Raw genomic sequence first — 18,624 nt, 5'->3', positions numbered from 1 at the left:
CTCATCCAGAAGTGACCCCGAGACCTGAGCCCAGAGATGTCCCATGGGAGGCTGTGTCTGTGAGGAAGAGCCTGGTACTGAAGACGCAGCCTGAGGTGTCAGCCTGGACGGTGGCCTCTGCCAGCAGGAGACGGGGCCTCACGCCCAGAGCCCATGGCCGCCTGCCAGGCCAGTCTGGAGGCTCTCCAGTGTGGATGACTGGAGGCCTGGACTCTTAGGAGCTGCCGAGCAAGGGGAGGTGCCGGGGGCAGGGGCGGGGAGGGGGCTGCAGAGGGCGCCTAGGATGGGGAGAGTGTGGTGTGGGGAACCAGCACTGGGCTTGTCCGAAACGCCAGCAGCTGTGACCGTGCCTGGCCCTGTGAGTGCTGGTGGCGGCTGGTCATGGGTGAGTGAGGTCAGGCCCAGCTCTCGCCTCGCTCTTACACTGCTCGAGTCAAGACAGACGGGGCTATGGGGAGATTTGGGGGTGAGGTGTCAGGGTGGGGAGAGTTCACTGGCCCTCGCGGTTGTCTTGGCCGCCCTGCACGCGCGTTCGTGCCCGGACGCTGAGGACGCTCCCCACCTGCCGTGCCTGGGCCCTACCCAAAGACCGGCGCTTTCTGTGGGTCATGCGATGGCACAGAAATCACATCGCTGCTTCCCGAAGCGGACTTACAGATGCAAAACAATCCTAAATAAATTCCAAGGAGGATTTTTTTTTAGAAGTTGGCAAGCTGATTCCAAATTTATGTGGAAATGCAAAAAACTAAGAAAAGCCAAGCTACCCCTGGGGCCGGGAGCAGCAGCTCCAGGGCTCAGTCTGTGGAGCGTCGCGGCTGGATCTCAGTCACCCACCCGTCGGGCACCCCTGCGTGCGGGGAGCTGTCGGGCGGGGGCAGCCACCACGGCTCTCTGCGTGTGCGCCGCAGAGCACGCTTCTGAGGGCGGCTCCTTTCACGAGTGCCCACTGCCTGTTGACCCCCATTTCCACGCCAGTCCAAGGGCAGTGGGCGTCTAAGTAGGCAACTAAATGACAGATCACGGAAGCTCCCCTAAGGAGTGTCTCGGGATCTCAGGGCAGGGCAACTTCGCAAACGGGACAGAAATTCATCCGCTGTGAAGGAAACGGTGGGTAACTCGGGCGTCAGTAAAGCTGGGAATCTCTGCTCCTGGGAAGACGCCCTCCAGCAGGGGAGCAGGCAGTCCACGGAAGGACGGAAGGTGTCTCTGTCTCCAGGAGGCATGACCGGCTGGAGAAAACCTTATCTGGGGAAGGGAATGCCTCCAATCCAGAAGACACGCGCACGCAAGCCAGGGTTCCAAGCCGCGTGCCCAGGGCCGGTCGGAGAAGAGCCGCGATCGGCCAGGGAGGCGGGTGCGGGCAGACGCCCAGGGTGCGTGGCTCGGTGACCTCGCCACCGCGTCCTTGAGCCATGCCTGCTGTCCTCCGGCCGCGTCCTCGGGGAGTGCATGGCAGCCCTGAGGGGGACGCCCCTCTTTCCCGGGTGGCGGGGAAGAAGCCCGAGGGTCGCCGCGTGGGGGGCTGACGGCACAGCGGGGCCGCGGGCTGCGTGGGGAACAGGCTGGTGCTTTCTCTGCTGCTGGTGGCCAGCGAGCTCGCTCTTGGTGGGAGGGCTGTGGGCGTGAGTTTGTGGCCCAGGAGCCCTAGGGTGGAAACAATCCCCGGGGAGGGGGTGGCCGGGTATTGCGCGCAGAGCAGCCACTCATGTCCCACTCACGAGACCGGCAGCAAGTCCTAAATCCACTGTGTGGACGAAGCGCCTATCCTGCTCCCTGCCCCCGAGTCAAAGGCTGGGAAAGGGGCCTTGGTGACAGGCGGGGTTGTGCCGGGGGCGCAGGGCCTCTGCGGGCCTGGGCTGTTGCATTCCTCGGTCTGGCAGTCGCGTGGGCCTTGGCTTCCTTGGCTGCGTGTCTTGTTCGGCTTTAGAATCAGCTCGAAGCCCGGGGCTCGTCCCGGCTGCGGAGGCTCCCGAGCATCGGGCAGCACGTGCGGGGCCTTCTTGTCCGCTGCGTGGCTTACACCCCAGGCTCTGGTTTTACCACGTGAGCCCCAAGAGGACCCTGTTTCCAGAGTCTGTGCCGTGGCTTTCCTCGCTCCCATGCGGACAGCAGCGGTCCTGAGAGGGACTCTGGTTACGACACCTGACAGACCGAGTTTGTTGCGGGTCTTCATTTGGGAAAATCTGTTCAGGGCAGGATACACGTGAGTTGAAAAGAAGGGTTTGAAATGTTTAAAATGGAGGAATTTATTGGCGCTGTTTATTTTGGTTTTCTAGTTAAGCACACTGCAAGACCTTCACCCATTGCCCAAGATAATTCTGGAATACAGGCAGGTAAGTCCATGACCGAGGGGATCCGGGTGCCAGCTGTTAAGAGGAAGTTGGAGTTGCTGGGCGGCCCGACCTGCCCTGCTCAGCCCTGTGACTCCGAGGGGTCATGAGGGAAGGACCTAGCGGGAAGGAGCTGCTCCGCTCGCTGCGTTAGCTCCTACTGGCCGCACGTCCCCTCCCGTCCGGCTGCTCTGCCCACACACCTGCCATTGCTTCGGGCTCAGGACTTGCGCGGTCTGGCCTTGCTAAACCTGCCCCTGCTGACCCTGGCTCTTGAAGTCACAAAAGGGTTGAAAGAACCAAAACAGGGACACGGATGAGTGGGAACACCTGCCTCTGTAGCTTTTCTGTAAAAGTAATTTTTTCACAGGGCAGAGGATTTCTGTCTCTCTGGGTCAGTGTTAGCTGACTGGGCACCGCACAAGGCCATTTCAGGGCCTCCTGGAGTCACCTGAGGTGACCACAGTAGCACTTGCCCCAGACTCTCTGAAACTCGGCGACACTTGTTCCCATTTAAATACTTAACCAAAGAAAGTGATTGTTTTTGTTTCTGTAATTTAGGTTCACAAGATCAAGTCAGCCTTTGTAGATGGATTATTAACTTGCATGGAAAAGGTAATTGAAACCCAAAAAAGCCTGTGGTTGGGGTGTGCTTACACACGAGTTCAAATACCCGCAGGCTTCTGTGCAGTTTAGTCAAAACAACACTCACGACTCCGGGGTGGGGCCGACCTCTTTCCTGTTCAGGTCTCTGGGGCTCAGCCGGCTCTACCCCAAGCCACAGGCTCAAGGCCTGTCCCAAGGCCGCCCTGCGGTGGGGTGCTGGGGAGCCGTGGAGGAGCCTGTGGATGTGCGAGGCACAACCCCGCCCCCACACAGCTCCGCGCCTTGCAAGGGGTTCTCACTGGGGCAGAGACTGCGGTGGGGTTCTTCATGGGAACCACCTACCCCGGCCCCCCCCCCGCCCCCCGCCGCTCCGACCACAGGGCAGGGAATGTTGACCCCAAGGACATTTCAGGGTTGAAGTTTGGGGCCAAGGAGGAGAGGGCCCTGGTATTCTGCCCACGCTGACGTGACTCTTTCTCCCTGACCAAGGGCTCCATCTCCCCCACATGGAATCAAACGGGAACCGTGACCGGGAGACTTTCGGCCAAGCACCCCGTAAGTCGGCACCCCGTTACGTCAGCCACTGTTCCTGGGCTTGAGGGCTGCCCAGACTGGGCTGCACGTGCCCCCCTATAGGGCGGCTGGGCCTCGTGGGTTGGCTCATCCAGCTGATGTTTATTTAGCACCTGCTGTGCCGGGGTGGGGGGGGAGCATGTGGTCCCGTCCCTCCTGAAGTGTTAGGTTAGTGCGGGGCTTCTCCGCCCGGAGAAGGGGGGTGCCCAGGGTGTCCTCCTGTTGTCGGTCCAGCTGGTTTCTGGGGGCTGGAGATGGGCCTCTGTGCAGCTACTTGAGGGCAGTGAAGGTTGGAGTGGATGTGCTGACTCTTCGGTAACACATCAACAGGCGTGTTTGTGAGCACCTGTCACGATGATGCCCGCTGTGTGGCACTCGCTGGCCAGAGAGCACTTGTTTCTTTATTTAATGTAACTGACATAGCAGTTTCAGGTGTGCACAATGGTTTGATGTGCGTTTAAAGTGCAGGGTAATCGCCACAATAAGCTTGTTTAACATCCGTTACCACATACAGCTACAGCTTGTTTCTTGAGATGAGATCTTTTTTTTTTTTTTTTTTTTTTTTTTTTTTTTTTTTTAATAGAGGCATGTTTTATTTATTTATTTGTTTGTTTGTTTGTTTTGTTTATACATGCACTGGGTACAGTCAGAAGCGCGGGAGGGTGAGAGAATTCACCAGAGCCAGAGCGGGGAGCAGAGCAGGCAGAAGGACCGAAGTACACTGCTGAGGGGAGCAGCGGGCGGCAGGAGAGGTCTGCGCGCCATGTGGGACCCTCCTCTGGTGGCCGGGGAGCAGCCGGGGATCGAACCGGCACCGCAGAGGCTGCGGGCAGCTTCGCAACCCAGCGCTCAACCGCTGCGCCACCGGGGAGGCCCGAGATGAGATCTTTTAATATCTACTCCCTTAAAACTTACAGACATACCAACGGTATTATTAACTACAGTCACAGGGCTGTGCTTCTCTCCCCCCACGACACTCGCTGGGATCAGAGTGTTTATCTCCAGCATTGCTCCTTTAAAAATAATTTGGTTTTTTTTCTGGCTCTTTTGTGTTTCCTCATGGAGCTGTGGGAGAGGACTGCAGCCCACCCACACAGGGTCCACAGCCTGCCGGGGTCAGGGCCTGGGAGGGAGCTGCTCTCTGCAACTCCACAGGCTGAGCTTTCCTTGGGGAAGCAAGCTCCTGCTGGGGGCTCCAGCCTGGGGATCTGGGGGCTCCAGCCTGGAATTGGAGACAGCAAGCACCACAGGTGAATGTGATCCCAGAAAGTTCTGGGTGCAGATGGACAGATGTACAGTAATACAGAGGTAGCCAGAGAGGAGAAGAAGTAAGTGAAAACCAAACACAACAGTACACAAGATCAACAAAACAAAATCAGCAAATCTCTGACTAAAAGAAGAGATGAGAGAAAACTCTCACAAATAAAATCAGAAATAAATTGCAACAGATGTCTTAGAAATACAAAGGCTCGGGCCTCCCTGGTGGCGCAGCGGGTGAGCACTGGGTTGGGAAGCTGCACGCAGCCTCTGCGGTGCGGTGCCGGTTCGATCCCCGGCTGCTCCCCGGCCACCGGAGGAGGGTCCCGCATGGCGCGCAGACCTCTCCTGCCGCCCGCGGCTCCCCTCAGCAGTGTCCTTCGGTCCTTCTGCCTGCTCTGCTCCCCGTTCTGGCTCTGGTGAATTCTCTCACCCTCCTGCGCTTCTGACTGTACCCAGTGCATGTATAAACAAACCAAACAAACAAACAAATAAATAAATAAATAAAAAGAAATACAAAGGCTCATAAACGATTACTGTGAACAACACTACATGTCAATAAACTTGATAATCTAGAAGAAACAGAGACATTTTTAGAACTCTACAGCCCACCAAGCCTGAATCAGGAATGAACAGGATACTGGAGTAGACTGATCACGAGGGTGGGAATTGAAATAACAATCAAAAATCTCACAAAAATGGGCAGGGAGGGGAGGGATTGGGGTCTAAATAAGGGGGTTGCAATTGTATGGGGAATATAAAAATAAAATTTATTAAAAAAAAAAAAAAAAAAAAAAATCTCATAAAAAGCAAAACCTCCAGGACCAGAAAGCTTTACTCATATTTGGTAGCTTTACCAAACCTTCAAAGAACTAATACCCATTCTTCTCAAACTCTTCTAAAAACTTAAAGAAAGGAGAATAATTCCAAATGCAATTCATGTGGCCAGGATTACCCTGATACCCAAACCAAACAAGGACATCACAAACAAAGAAAATTACAGACACTTTCTTGCTGATAACAAATGCAAAAATTCTCAACAAAGTGCTAGCAAACTAAATTCAACAATACATTAAAATGGTCATACACTATGACTTATTCCATGGATGCAAGGATAGTTCAACATATGCAAATCAGTTTAATATACAACATTAACATAAGATTATGTTAAAATATTATGATCATATCAATAGATGTAGAGAAAGCATCTGACAAGATTCAGTGCCGATTTATGATTAAAAAAAAAAACCCTCTATAAAATAGAGATAGAAGGAACATAACATAATAAATTTCTTATATTGCAAACCCATACCATATTCAGTGGTGAAAAGCTAGAAACTTTTCCTTTAATATCAGAAACAAGACAAGGTTTCCCACTTTCACTAATTCTATTTAATTTAATACTAGAGCAATTAGACGACCACAAGAAATAAAAGGAGCACATATTGGAAGAAACTGTTGCTATTTGCAGATATCATGAATAGTATATGTAGAAGGGCCTCCCCGGTGGCGCAGCGGTTGAGCGCTGGGTTGTGAAACTGCCCGCAGCCTCTGCAGCCCTGGTTTGATCCCCGGCTGCTCCCCGGCCACCGGAGGAGGGTCCCGCATGGCGCACAGACCTCTCCTGCCGCCCGCTGCTCCCCTCAGCAGTGTCCTTCGGTCCTTCTGCCTGCTCTGCTCCCCGCTCTGGTTCTGGTGAATTCTCTAACCCTCCCGCGCTTCTGACTGTACCCAGTGCTTGTATAAATAAATAAATAAATAAATAAATAAATAAATAAATAAATAAAATCTTAAAAAAAAAAAAATAGTATATGTAGAAATCCTAAGGCTCCACTACGTTGGAAACAATAAATTATATAGTGAAGTGATGGCTACAAAATCAATATATAAAAATCTGTAACATTCTTATGTACAAACAATGCAATAGAAGAAAAAGAAGTTAAGAAATCCTGTTCACAGTCTCATAAAAAAAATTGATATGTAGGGGGGGAAATATAACAAAGAAAGTAAAAGACATCTACAATAAAACTACAAAACATTGTTATAAGATACAGAAGCCACAAAGAAGTGGAAAGATATTTCATGTTCATAGATGAGAATCAATGGAGTTAAAATGATCATTTTACCTAAAGTAATGTAGGGTAAGGTAAAAAGTATCAGGCTTTTCCGCCTTCCTGCCATTAGGATTGATGATGGAGCCTTGCGGTTCTGAATGCACGCCTGATGGCGGGCACCTGGAGTAGGGTGTGGGCCTATGTAAGTGGGTACACCTGGGTTAAGAGATTGGGCTTATAAGGGCGGCGTCACGGGGACGCCAGCAGAGCAAGAGGGAGGAACAACAGAGCGAAAGAGAGAAGAAAGGCCACGAAAGAATGCTGCAGAGCCCAGAAAGAGTGAAGACTTGCTGAGGGCTGGGAGACCTCCTGGCACCCCAGCACCCCTGCCTGCTGTGTACCGGTAAATCCCAATAAAAGCCTGAAAAAGCCACGGAGGGCTCCAAGACTCCTCCTTTGCTCGTCTGCTCGAATCATAGAGATCCTGCTCGGTGTCTTCCTGCTGCTACAAGTAATATACAAAATTTCTATGCGATTTTTTAAGGAAATAGAACAAAAGAAAATTAAAATGTGTAAGGAACCACAAAAGACCCCCAAATAGTTAGTCATCTTGAGAAGAAAAACAGGCATCACAGTCCCTGACTACAAACTGTATTATAAAATTACAGTAATTAAACAGTATGGTACTGAAATAAAAATAGACAGGCACTCAGTGGAATAGAATTGAGGGCCAAGTAACAAACCCACACATATCAATACTTAATCTATAATGAAGGAGACATAGAAAAAGGAAAATCTCTTTAACAAATGGTTATGAGAAAACCATTTGCAAAATAATGAAACTGGATCACTCTTTGCCTTCAGACACAAAAAATAATTTCATATTGTAGGGTAAGGTAAAAGCATCAGGCTTTTCTGCCCTCCCGCCATTAGGATAGATGAGGGAACCCTGTGGTCCCAAATGCATGCCTGATGGCGGGCACCTGCAGTGGGTACACCTGGGCTGAGAGACTGAGTTTATAAGGGCGGCATCACGGGGACGCCAGCAGAAGCCCAGAACAAACGGAAGCCGAGAGAAGAAGAGAAGCAGAGAGAACGCCAGGGAGTCCAGATAGAGTGAGGATTTGCTGGGGGCTGGAAGACTGTCAGCCTCCCGGCCCCCCAGCACCCCTGCCTGCCCTGTGCCTGGCAAATCTAAATAAAAGACCCGCACAAGCCACTGAGGACTCTCACTCCTCCTTGACCCGGTCTGATGGGTCAGAAAACCTGCTCCGTGGGCTGTCCTGTCCCTACACATATGAATTAGAGACTTGGACTTAAGACCAGAAACCATAAATACATAGAAAACTTTGCCAATATGTTGTGCATGAGCACTAGAGATGTCCCTGGGGACTTGATAGCAATGGCAAGAGAAATGAAAGCAAAGATAAACAAATAGGATCACATCAATGAATGGAAATATTTGCAGAAGCATATATAGTAGAATGAAGAGAGCCTAATAAATGGTAGAAGATATTTGCACATCATGCATTCGATAAAAAGTTAATATCTAAGTTATATAAAGAACTCATCCAAATTAACAACAAAGACACAAAGCAATTTACAAGTAGGGAGAAGATCTGAATAGATACCTCCAAAGAGTTCATACAGATGAGCAACAGACACATGAAAAAAATGCTCATCATCACTTATTATTAGGGAAATGAGACTCTGAGCTACAATGAGGCATTATCTGTTGTCTGTGAGAATGGCTTACATCAAAAAGATGCAACAAGTGTTGGTTAGGGTGTGGCTAACAAGGAACCCCGGTAACAACTGTTACCGTAACTGTAACTGTTGGTGGGCTCAACCCCTTTGGGGAAGAGATCTCTCTTCCTCAGAGATCTAAAAATAGAATTAACATAGGACCTAGCAATCACAGTTCTGGGTATCTATCCAAAGAATATGAAATAATTAACTTGAAAAGTTAGGTGCACCCTTATATTTATTGCAACATTATCCACAATAGATAAGATATGGAAACAACCTAAGAGCCAATCAATAGGTGATAAGATAAAGAAGATGTGGTATAAATACACAATGGAATACTATGCAACTATAAAGATGAAAATTTATCATTTACACCCAAATGTCAAATCTGTGGTTTTTCCCATTGAGTATATTTTTCTATTGAAGCTAATAGTTTAGGGGCCTCCCTGGTGGTACAAGGGGTTCAGTCTCAGCCCTATGAAGCTATTGGCAGCCTCTGCAGCACGAGTTCAATCCCCAACCAGGGATCTACCCACAGGCCACAGAAGACCTCTCCTGTCTCCCCACTGCTCCCCTCAACAGTGTATTTCAGTGCATCTGCCTGTTCTGCTCCCGACTCTCTCTCTGGCGAATCCTCTCACCCCTTGCACTTCTGGCCTGTACCCCAGTTCTTGTATGCATAAATAGCTCTTTTAAAAGGTTAATAGTGGGCCTCCCCGGTGGCGCAGCGGTTGAGCGCTGGGTTGCGAAGCTGCCCGCGGCCTCTGCAGCGCCGGTTTGATCCCCAGCTGCTCCCCGGCCACCGGAGGAGGGTCCCACCTGGCGCGCAGACCTCTCCTGCCGCCCGCTGCTCCCCTCAGCAGTGTACTTCTGCCCTTCTGCCTGCTCTGCTCCGCTCTCTGGCTCTGGTGAATTCTCTCACCCTCCCGCGCTTCTGACTGTACCCAGTGCTTGTATAAATAAATAAATAAATAAATAAATCTTAAAAAAAAAAAAAAATAAAAAAAATAAAAGGTTAATAGTTTAATAGCTTGAACTTTATAGTTAAAACTGAATGATTCTCATTTCTGGGATTTCAGCTTGTATCTTTTTTTTTTTTTTAAGATTTATTTATTTATTTATTTCTTTATTTATTTATACAAGCACTGGGTACAGTCAGAAGCACGGGAGGGTGAGAGAATTCACCAGAGCCAGAGCGGGGAGCAGAGCAGGCAGAAGGACCGAAGGACACTGCTGAGGGGAGCCGCGGGCGGCAGGAGAGGTCTGCGCGCCATGCGGGACCCTCCTCCGGTGGCCGGGGAGCAGCCGGGGATCGAACCGGTGCTGCAGAGGCTGCGGGCAGCTTCTCAACCCAGTGCTCAACCGCTGCGCCACCGGCTTGTATCTTTTTTATGACATCTGTGTCTCTTAATTTTTTCAGCATATTGATACAGTTATAACAACTGCTTTACTGCTCTTTTCTGCTAATTTCAACACCTATGTATGTCCATTATAGGGAAGTTCCAATACATGATTACTCTCGTAATGAGTCCATTTTCCCGCTTCTTAGTATGCCTGGAGATCGTTGTTTGGATACTAGACATTGTCGATTCTCATTGTGGGATAATGGACATTTTTTATTTCTGTAAAGATTCCTGGGCTTTGTTCTGGGATGAGTTAAGTGGACTGGAAATAGTGTTTCCCTTTCTGGCCAAAGTTTCATTATTTGTCAGGCAGATGCAGAGAGGTGGCTCTAAGCTTCCTGAGCGCGCTACCTGATGTCTTCTGAATTAGGAGTTCTCCAAGAGTGACCGATGGGGAGCAGGAACCCTCAGTGGCCCCGCGCAGGCATGGTGCCCAGGTTGCTGGCCCGTTTGGGTGACTCTTCTCTGGCCTGTGGTAGTTTTCTGCCATCGTGCATTTACCAGTCCTCTGCTGGATACTTTACTCTCTGCTGGGCTCAAGACAAGGGATGGTTTTCAGACACCTGTCCTTGCCTCATTATCGGGGTGGGAGCAGCTTCCTTTTCATCTGCGCATATCCGCCGAGAGCCTGTAATCCACTTGAAGCCCCTGCATTCTTCGTGTTCTCCCAGCGCTGAGTGGGCATTAGTATTTGCCTTATCACAGCCTCCATTTCATGTCCCTCCTGGACAATCCCTGTGCTTCCCCTATGAGATGACCCCTCTCATACCACAGTTCAAGTGCCTGCTGCTTCTGGTTTTTTTGCACCTGTGACTCCCATGAGGACGTGGACCTTTTCTGCCTACTCGCCAGTGTGCCTTCAGGCCTGACAGCCTGGAACAGGCTGGGTAGTGAGTGTTTATTGGTCAAAAGGCTGGATTTGCGTCCACTCTGGAGTCCGTTCCAATGGTGGGGGACCATCAGGCCACCGTGTGCTAACAGTAGGACCAAGCTTCTTCCCGAGGGGGTGTCACACTGTTCGCCAGGCATCGGTTGGCCGGGACGTCTTTTGTTTGTCTGAATTCTTTTCTTTCCCCGATTCAGATCCTTCAGGATTCATGTCAATCCTTGTTTTATGTGCGCCTCTTCGAACAAATGTTTTCCAAAAAGCCATCTCTTGGGAAGGTGCTGAGGCCTTTGCTCCTGCTCCCGCCAGGAGCCACATTCTTCCCATTTCTTCATCATCTAGTTCCCCCTTATCAGCTCCAGCTTCGGTGGCCTTTCTAATGTTTCCACATCAACAAAGCCAGTTTTTGTCAGCCAGTGTCCTCGCCTCACCGCACTGCCCTCGTGATGCCGGCTCCGCACTTACCAGCATTTTGTGATTCAAAATATCTGACTTTTCACAGTGTATTGTAATGAGCTCTTTACTATCCCAAGTCTTCATTCTTCTAGATTCCTGTGTGACTTTTTATTTAATGTTACATTTCTTTAAATATTGCAGCTACCAAAGGGGAAGATGGGGGTGGGAAGCGGGGGGTGCGGGGGTTGGGGGTGCCATGGCCTGTGCTGAGAGACCTCGGGCGCTTTGGCGGTAGCTGTCTGCGAGCCTGTGTTACCTCAGTAACAAGCAATACCTTTTTCTAATGTTAGTTTTAAAGCGTGTGGGTTGGAAATGTCGAAGCCAGGCATTATTTCCACAGAATGCGTTTTTGCTTTGGTTCATGGATGAGTCTTTTCCCCTTTAGAGTCTTTAGAGTTCATTATATTTCTAACTATATGTTCAATATTTTGTTCGCGTGTTTGTACCATTATTAGCTTATTTTTATATCTGAGTTGGAGTCAAATTAATGTTTTGTCATAGTATGGTAAGTTATTTTATGTGAGAAAGGGTTTCTGGGCCCAGCCTCAAGGAGGGTGTGTGTGGAGCCTCGGCCCGGACAGTCCCTCCCGGCCGGCAGGGGCCGCGGCTTCGGGGTAACGCCGCTCAGGCCGCGGCGAACAGCCCACGTCTCTGGACGATGTCAGGCCCGCGGGGAAAGGTCTCCGTCTCCCCAGACCAGCCTCGCTCCAGAAGCAAGTGGCCGGCGCCGCTCGCGACCCACGCTCAGCCCAGTGCAGGCTCAGGGCCCCCCGCCGCTCCTCGGGCCGCAGCTGCCAGTCCCCGTCCTGCTCGCCGCCAGGCCATAGCCCAGAGACTCCCACCCGCCCTCCTTCCTTCCGGCACCTCTGTTCTATTTTGGAGCCCGTGGCGTGACTGTTTGTTAGTCTCTTTAAGTAGCCTGTGATCCTCACATGCAGACCTGAGTGCCGCCAGCGTCTGGCCTCCGGGTCCCGGCCCTGCCCACCCGGGCTCGCTGCAGCCCCACAGCACTTAGTCACGACGCTCAGCCCTTAGCGCGGCCTGTGCTCAGGTCAGGTGGTCAGCCAGCTAAGGCCTGAGAAGACCCATCCCCAGACCAGCGGGTCGCCCTGGGCAAGGTGCCCCCCAGAGCCCGAGGCCAATGTAGCAGACCCTCAGGTGGGAGCAGCAGGGCCGCCAGCAGCCAGGGGCCTGTCTGTGCACTGGCCCTGCTGCCCCTTCCCACCGTCGGGAAGGTGCACAGGGGCTTGGCGGGTGCTCCCAGGGGCTTTCTGAGGGCCAGAAACACTCACCAGCAGCCGAGGGGCAGGCTGCAAGCGCTGGCAGAGCAGGATCTAGCCCGGAGCTCCAGCAGGCGTGGTCAGGAAGGAGGCCGGGAATTCTCACCTTAAAACACATCTTTAGGGCCTCCCCGGTGGCACAGCGGTTGGGCGCTGGGTTGCGAAGCTGCCCGTGACCTCTGCGGCGCCGGTTCGATCCCCGGCTGCTCCCCGGCCCCCGGAGGAGGGTCCCGCATGGCGCGCAGACCTCTCCTGCCGCCCGCTGCTCCCCTCAGCAGTGTCCTTCGGTCCTTCTGCCTGCTCTGCTCCCCGTTCTGGCTCTGGTGAATTCTCTCGCCCTCTCGCGCTTCTGACTGTACCCAGTGCATGTATAAAACAAACAAACAAACAAGTAAAATAAAATAAAATAAAAGCATGCCTCTATAAAAAAAAAAAAAAAAAAAAAAAAAAAACAAAACACATCTTTAAAGAAAGGCACCATTGGGCCTCCCTGGTGGCGCAGGTGGTTGAGCGCTGCACTGTGAAGCAATCCGCAGCCTCTGTAGCGCGGGTTCGATCCCAGGCCATCCAGGGAGATTTCCACAGGGTGCAACAGACATCTCCTGTCTCCCTGCTGCTCCCCTCAGCGGTGTATTTCAGTAGATTCAGCCTGTTCTGCTCCCCACTCTGGTGAATCCTCTCACCCCCCACACCTCTGGGCTATACCCCAGCTCTTGTATGCATAAATAAATCAATCTTTAAAAAAGGAAAAAAGGCCCCATCTACAAACTTCATAGAAATCTCTGGCCAGCTTGCCACGTGGGAGTTGTTCAGGCTAACTAAGGTCACGAGCCGACTGCTGCCCAGCGAGCTGCTGTGTCCAGCTAGGAGTACGCAGGTTAGCATCAGAAAGAGCGTTATGATGCGAGCCCGTCCACCTCAGGGCGAGCGTGCCACCCCAGGGCCTGCCAGTCCGTTCCAGGGCAAGCCCAGCAAGCTCACGCGTCAGTGGTACAGGGCCATGTCTTGTGGGTCATACGCTCACATCGCTTGTTCGTTACAGTTGGATAAAATGCGGCCATGTTAAATGCCCGTCAGAGCCTCGATTAACTTAAGAGCGGATAGTTTGTCTAAAGCTGTTTCCTGTTGTTGTTAACAGAACATGCAAGGTATCTCTAAGCACCCAGTTCAGATCGCCAAACCTCAGAATTTTAAAGGTAATACCTTTCTTTCTACTTTGCTAATGTCTTGGTAACATTTTGTAAAAACTTGCAAGTACTTGTAATTGCTTTTCCATAAAACTAGCTGCTCCTTCCCCGAAGCCTGCCTCGTGTCCTTGGTCAGGCCTTCGAGGCACATTGCAAGGCAACCACAGCTGAAGGGGCGTGGGGCCTGCCTGGTAGCCACTTTCTAGTTAAAGGGGAGACGGTCCAGGAAAGCGAGTCCCCTCCCTCTGTGCCCAGCTCCCCGGCAGAGGGGAGCAGACCATGCGGGCCGCCTCTCCCGGGAAGGCAACTCCACTTCCTCGCAAGGCCCCGCGCTATAGAGCTGACTGTGCCTTGCTAAAAAAGAAGGCGGTCAAGTCTGAGCAAAGTGGGGGTGCCCCGGTCCCCGCAGCCGCTGAGCCGGGGTGGTGGCCCCCCCAGGAGCCCCAGCAGCATGCATGGTGACATGAGCGGGATGAGCATCAACGGGCCCCCATCTCCACCTGCCCTTTAAAGGCAACTGGTGGGGAGCCCTTGGAGTCTGTGTTCCCCACAGCTGCGCTTTCATGAGCGAGGTATGGGGAGTCGCTAGGTTGCCCTTACATCAACAGCCGACCTTCTCTAAGAATTCTAGACAGAAAGGAAAAATAAACAACAAAAAATTGAGTTTGCTTTCGTTGTTAGCATGATGTTCTAAAATTAGTAGAAATATTCAGAAAAATCAGAAAACTGGACCCTGACTTTAGATGACATTAAAGTAATTTTGTGTGAGGAAGATGGGGGTCAGCGCACCCCAGTTCAAGTGCCCTCAACACAACTGTCTAGGCGAGGCCGGCGGGAGCCTCACCATCTCTCCGAGGGCCATGTTCGTCCCACCCAGAGGCCACAGCTTCCTGGCAGCAGGTAGGAGCTGACGAGGGCGGGGCTGGGCGCGCCCCACTTCACCTGTCCTGCAGCTCACACGTGCAGAGTGGGGTGGGGTGGGGGATATCCACAGGGTCTGCTCTTCAGATCCCAAGGAAATATTTGTATGAAGCAAGTTGTTTTTGTTTTTGTTTTTGTTTTGGTGGGACCCTCGCCGGTGGCCAGGGATCGAACCGGCGCTGCAGAGGCTGCGGGCAGCCTCGCAACACCGCTGTGCCACCAGGGGAGGCCCTGAAGCAAGTTTCTTATGCAGGGGAGACAGGCAGCTCTGCTTCCAGCCCCTCACCTCACCACTTCTCACCCAAGTCCCAGGGCCCCGCCCCAAACAGCGCTGGTTCCTCCCGCACCCTTCCGTGCCCTGCCCAGTGCCGCTTTCTCGGTGAGATGCCCCCTATACACGCACCACATGACACACTCACACATGCGTGCACATGCAATCATACCCACACACATGCACACACGTGCCACACCTGCACCACTCACGCATGGACACATACACAGCGTGCACACATGCACGCATGCGTGAGCAGGCGAGCACACCCCCTGGAGCCCCCACATCCTGCCGTGTCTCCCATCTGTCTGTGCCGTCTCGCCGGCCACTGGCCCACTCCACCTGTCACCTGCAGGAATGCGAGCTCCACAAGGAAGGTCCTTGTTCTGTTCACTAGCACCCAGCTTACGGCCTGAGCACAGTAGGCCCTTGTTAAAGACGCTGATGGACACAACATGTGGGGGCCCTCACAGGAACAGCGGGGGGCTCCTGAGCTTCAGACACTGGGCTGACCTGCGGCCTGGCCAGCGGGGCGAGAAGGCTGACTTGGCTGTGGAGGGGGAGCGACGGGGCCCGGGGGCACCAGGAGGGCCCTTGGTGGGTTCTGAGCTAATGCAGGGCTGTCTCTCAGACTTTTCGCAGATCGAGCTGCGCATTCTTGCACATTTATCTGAGGACCCTGAACTTCTGAAGTTATTCCAGGAATCGGGAAGAGAGGATGTCTTTTCTAGCCTGGCTTCACAGTGGTAAGCTACACGCGCGCTCGCGGACTCTAAAAGCCTCTAGTTATTCCAAGGCCCCTTTCGTGGGAAAGAAATCACGATCTTCTCCTGTAGGTCACCGCTTGGAAAAAACGAGCAGATGAATAGGATGTCCAGGGCTTCCTGGCTGGGGGAGAGCCGATAGCTCGTCACCACTAAAAAACCGAGTCTGTTGCCAGAGAATGTAATGGAAACACCAGGAGAGTGTGCAGGCAGGTCCTGCGTGCCCTCCGGCTGGGTGCCCGGGTGGTGAGAGCCCAGGGTGCCGGGCAGGAGGCTTCCAAGGGGCCCCTGCAGGGACAGGCCTGCGTGCCCACTGCAGAGCCCTGGGGCAGGTGCGGCCGCGGGGCCTGGCCTCGGGCCTGCGTTCTTTCTGGGCTGGTGTTCTCAGCCAGCTCGTCCCTCCTGGCTGCGGCTCCCTCTGTCAGGGAGACAAGAGATTGGTGGGGAGAGTGAGAGGGGAGGCAACCTTCCCTTCTGTCAGGGAGACAAGCCCCTGCCTGCCCCCAGAGTGGGCCTGGCTGCAAGGACGCTGGGACAGGCCACTTTCTAGAAAGGGGCGGAATCCCAGGCCCTGCGTACAATGTTAGGACTCTGCTGCCGAGCCCCTGCCCCTCCCTGCGGGTCACGAGGGGCGTGGTGGGGGAGTGACAGCCAGGGGAAGGGGCACTGGCCGGGGACAGGCGCTGGGCCCTGCAGAGCACCATGGAGAGTGAGGGGCCCCGGCCCACTGGGGAGCAGAGCCTGGGACCATCAGCCCTGGCCCCGGGCCCTCCCACCAGCACTCCAGTGACCTGCACTCTCAGCCTCACACTCCAGGCCGCTTCCTGCCCCACCTCCCCACCCAAGCACCTCGCCCCCACGCTCCTCCAGCCCCTATCAGCTGTTATCCAAGGCCGCCCCCTCCCCCAGGCCCACCTTCCTCTCCGCCCCGCCTTCCACCAGCCGCTCCTCCCTCCAGTGTGAGCTCCGCCTGGCCCAGGCATGTCTTCTGTGTCTGCGGCGTCCCCAAGCCAAGGCCAGCAGTCCCGGCAGGAAGCATTGTTGAAGGAAGCCCTGGGCCTCAGCCCTCAGTGTGCCCTGCGGTGCCCTGCGACTGGCTGCTGCCCTCCCCCCCCCCCCCCCCCCCGCTCCCACCGCGTTTCCAGCCCTGAGTCGCCTCCCCGACCCCTGCTCCTACCCTCCCGCCCCCCACCCCTGCTCCTACCTCCCCACCCTGCTCCTACCCCCCCCCACAACCCCAAAGCCATGGAGTGGTGGTTAGTGAGGCTCTGCAAACTCAGGTCCAAGGGAGTTTGAGCCCCTTGGACCTGACTCACCTCATTGGACTGACAGCAGCCTGTGCGCTCCAGCCCCTCCGCCCAGTGCGTCCTCCTGCGTCCTCCTTCCAGCCCAAAGGCTCCTGCCTCAGAGGGGCCCCCGCCACCAGCAGACCGGACTGCGGCTGCTGTCCCCGGAGAGGCTGCCGTGGAGCCAGCCTGGGCTCTGCTGGGTGGTGCGGGGCGGGCAGCACAGGCAGGCAGCACAGGGGCCTGGCCCTTCAGGGTCTCCCCGGGCCCCGTTCTTCTGGGCTGCTGAGTTCCCGTTGACACCTGGTCTGCCTTCGTGGCCCTCATCGTTGCTGCAAAGTCCCACCTTCACCTGGGGACTTCCTCACCCACTGTTTGGGCTCACAACAAACCCACTTTCCTCCCTGCTCTGCCTCGCTGCTGGCCCTTTCTTGCTTTCTCGAATGCTCCTTTACCTGCATGTACTTTTCTTCTTTAAGTTTGAGGCTTGGGACTCCTCCCATCTAACATGGTGACTGTCTGGTTTTGGGGTACAGCTGACCCTGAGGTCCAAGAGCAGTTCAGACCCTGCCCCACCCCAGCTCAGAGCCTCTGCGGGGTGTATGTGGGTCTTGCGATGCTGCCACGACACCTCCAGGCCAGGGTGCTGCCTCCTGACCAGCGCCCCCTACTCTGTGTGCCACCTACGCTTTTTAAAGTTGAGACGTAACTCACACCATGGAAATTGAGCCTTTTTTTTCCCCCAAAGATTTTACTTATTTATGCATACAAGAGCTGGGATGCAGGCCAGAGATGGGGGTGAGAGGATTCCCCAGAGACAGAGTGGGGAACAGAACAGGGGATCCACTGAAATGCACTGCTGAGGGGAGCGGCGGGGAGACAGGAGAGGTCTGCCGCGCCCTGTGGGCAGCTCCCTGGCTGGGGATGGAACTCGCGCTGCAGAGGCTGCGGACAGCTTCGTAGGCTGCATCTTCACCCCTTGCACCACCAGGGAGGCCCCGGAAGTCGAGTATTTAAAGTGCAGAGCTCAGCGCCTTCTCCGCCGGGCGCGGCCGTCACCGCTGTCTCACTCCAGAATGGTCCTGTCAACCCAGAGAGAAGCCACGTGCTCACGGCCTCCGCCCTCCTCCCCTCCCCACGGGAAGCGCCGTCCACGTTCTGCACCTCTGTGTCAGTGGGCTCTGGACGTGTCCCGACTTGCCTCTCGGCAGGGGGCCTCCGTGACTGCCTCCTCCCCACGGCTTAGGGCGCCCACATGGCTCTGCGGTGTGGCAGGCGCCGCTGCTCCCATCCTCTCCGTGGCAGAACAATACTCCGCGGCGCGGACGGACATGGCCTGCCTTTCAGTGCAGACACGCGGCCAACACTCCACGTGTTGATTCATTCATTGGTGGATGGGCCTTGGGTGGCCTCCGCCTTGGCTGTCGTGGGCGTTCACACGCGAGCCCTGGCGTGGACACATGGCCTCATTTCTGGGGGCTTGTGTCGTAGTTCTGTGGGTAACTTTTTAAAAAGCGTGATAAGGGGCATAACCTGAATTTAAATCATGAGCCATTTGAAGCTGTAGGCTCAGTGGTCACTGTATGTAACTCCCCAAGCCA

The 18,624-nt window shown here is 53.9% G+C and overlaps 1 protein-coding gene across 3 annotated transcripts in view; it reads left to right on the top strand.

Moving 5' to 3' along the window:
• POLN (DNA polymerase nu) overlaps positions 1 to 18,624 on the top strand; it is a 65,978-nt gene that overhangs the window by 33,169 nt on the left and 14,185 nt on the right. For all 3 annotated transcript variants that reach the window (XM_054688491.1, XM_037530646.2, XM_037530647.2), the window contains 6 exons: positions 2,277 to 2,333; positions 2,892 to 2,945; positions 3,426 to 3,491; positions 13,733 to 13,790; positions 14,604 to 14,681; positions 15,605 to 15,719. In XM_054688491.1, the coding sequence (XP_054544466.1) occupies positions 2,277 to 2,333; positions 2,892 to 2,945; positions 3,426 to 3,491; positions 13,733 to 13,790; positions 14,604 to 14,681; positions 15,605 to 15,719 (428 nt within the window). The remainder of the gene's footprint in view (positions 1 to 2,276; positions 2,334 to 2,891; positions 2,946 to 3,425; positions 3,492 to 13,732; positions 13,791 to 14,603; positions 14,682 to 15,604; positions 15,720 to 18,624) is intronic.

Source organism: Talpa occidentalis, unplaced genomic scaffold (genome assembly GCF_014898055.3).
Source record: "Talpa occidentalis isolate TD23 unplaced genomic scaffold, MPIMG_talOcc4v2.1 talOcc4.6, whole genome shotgun sequence".
NCBI lineage: Eukaryota > Metazoa > Chordata > Mammalia > Eulipotyphla > Talpidae > Talpa > Talpa occidentalis.
Note: the sequence above shows the minus strand (reverse complement) of the source record. Positions and strands in the feature narration are given on the sequence as shown.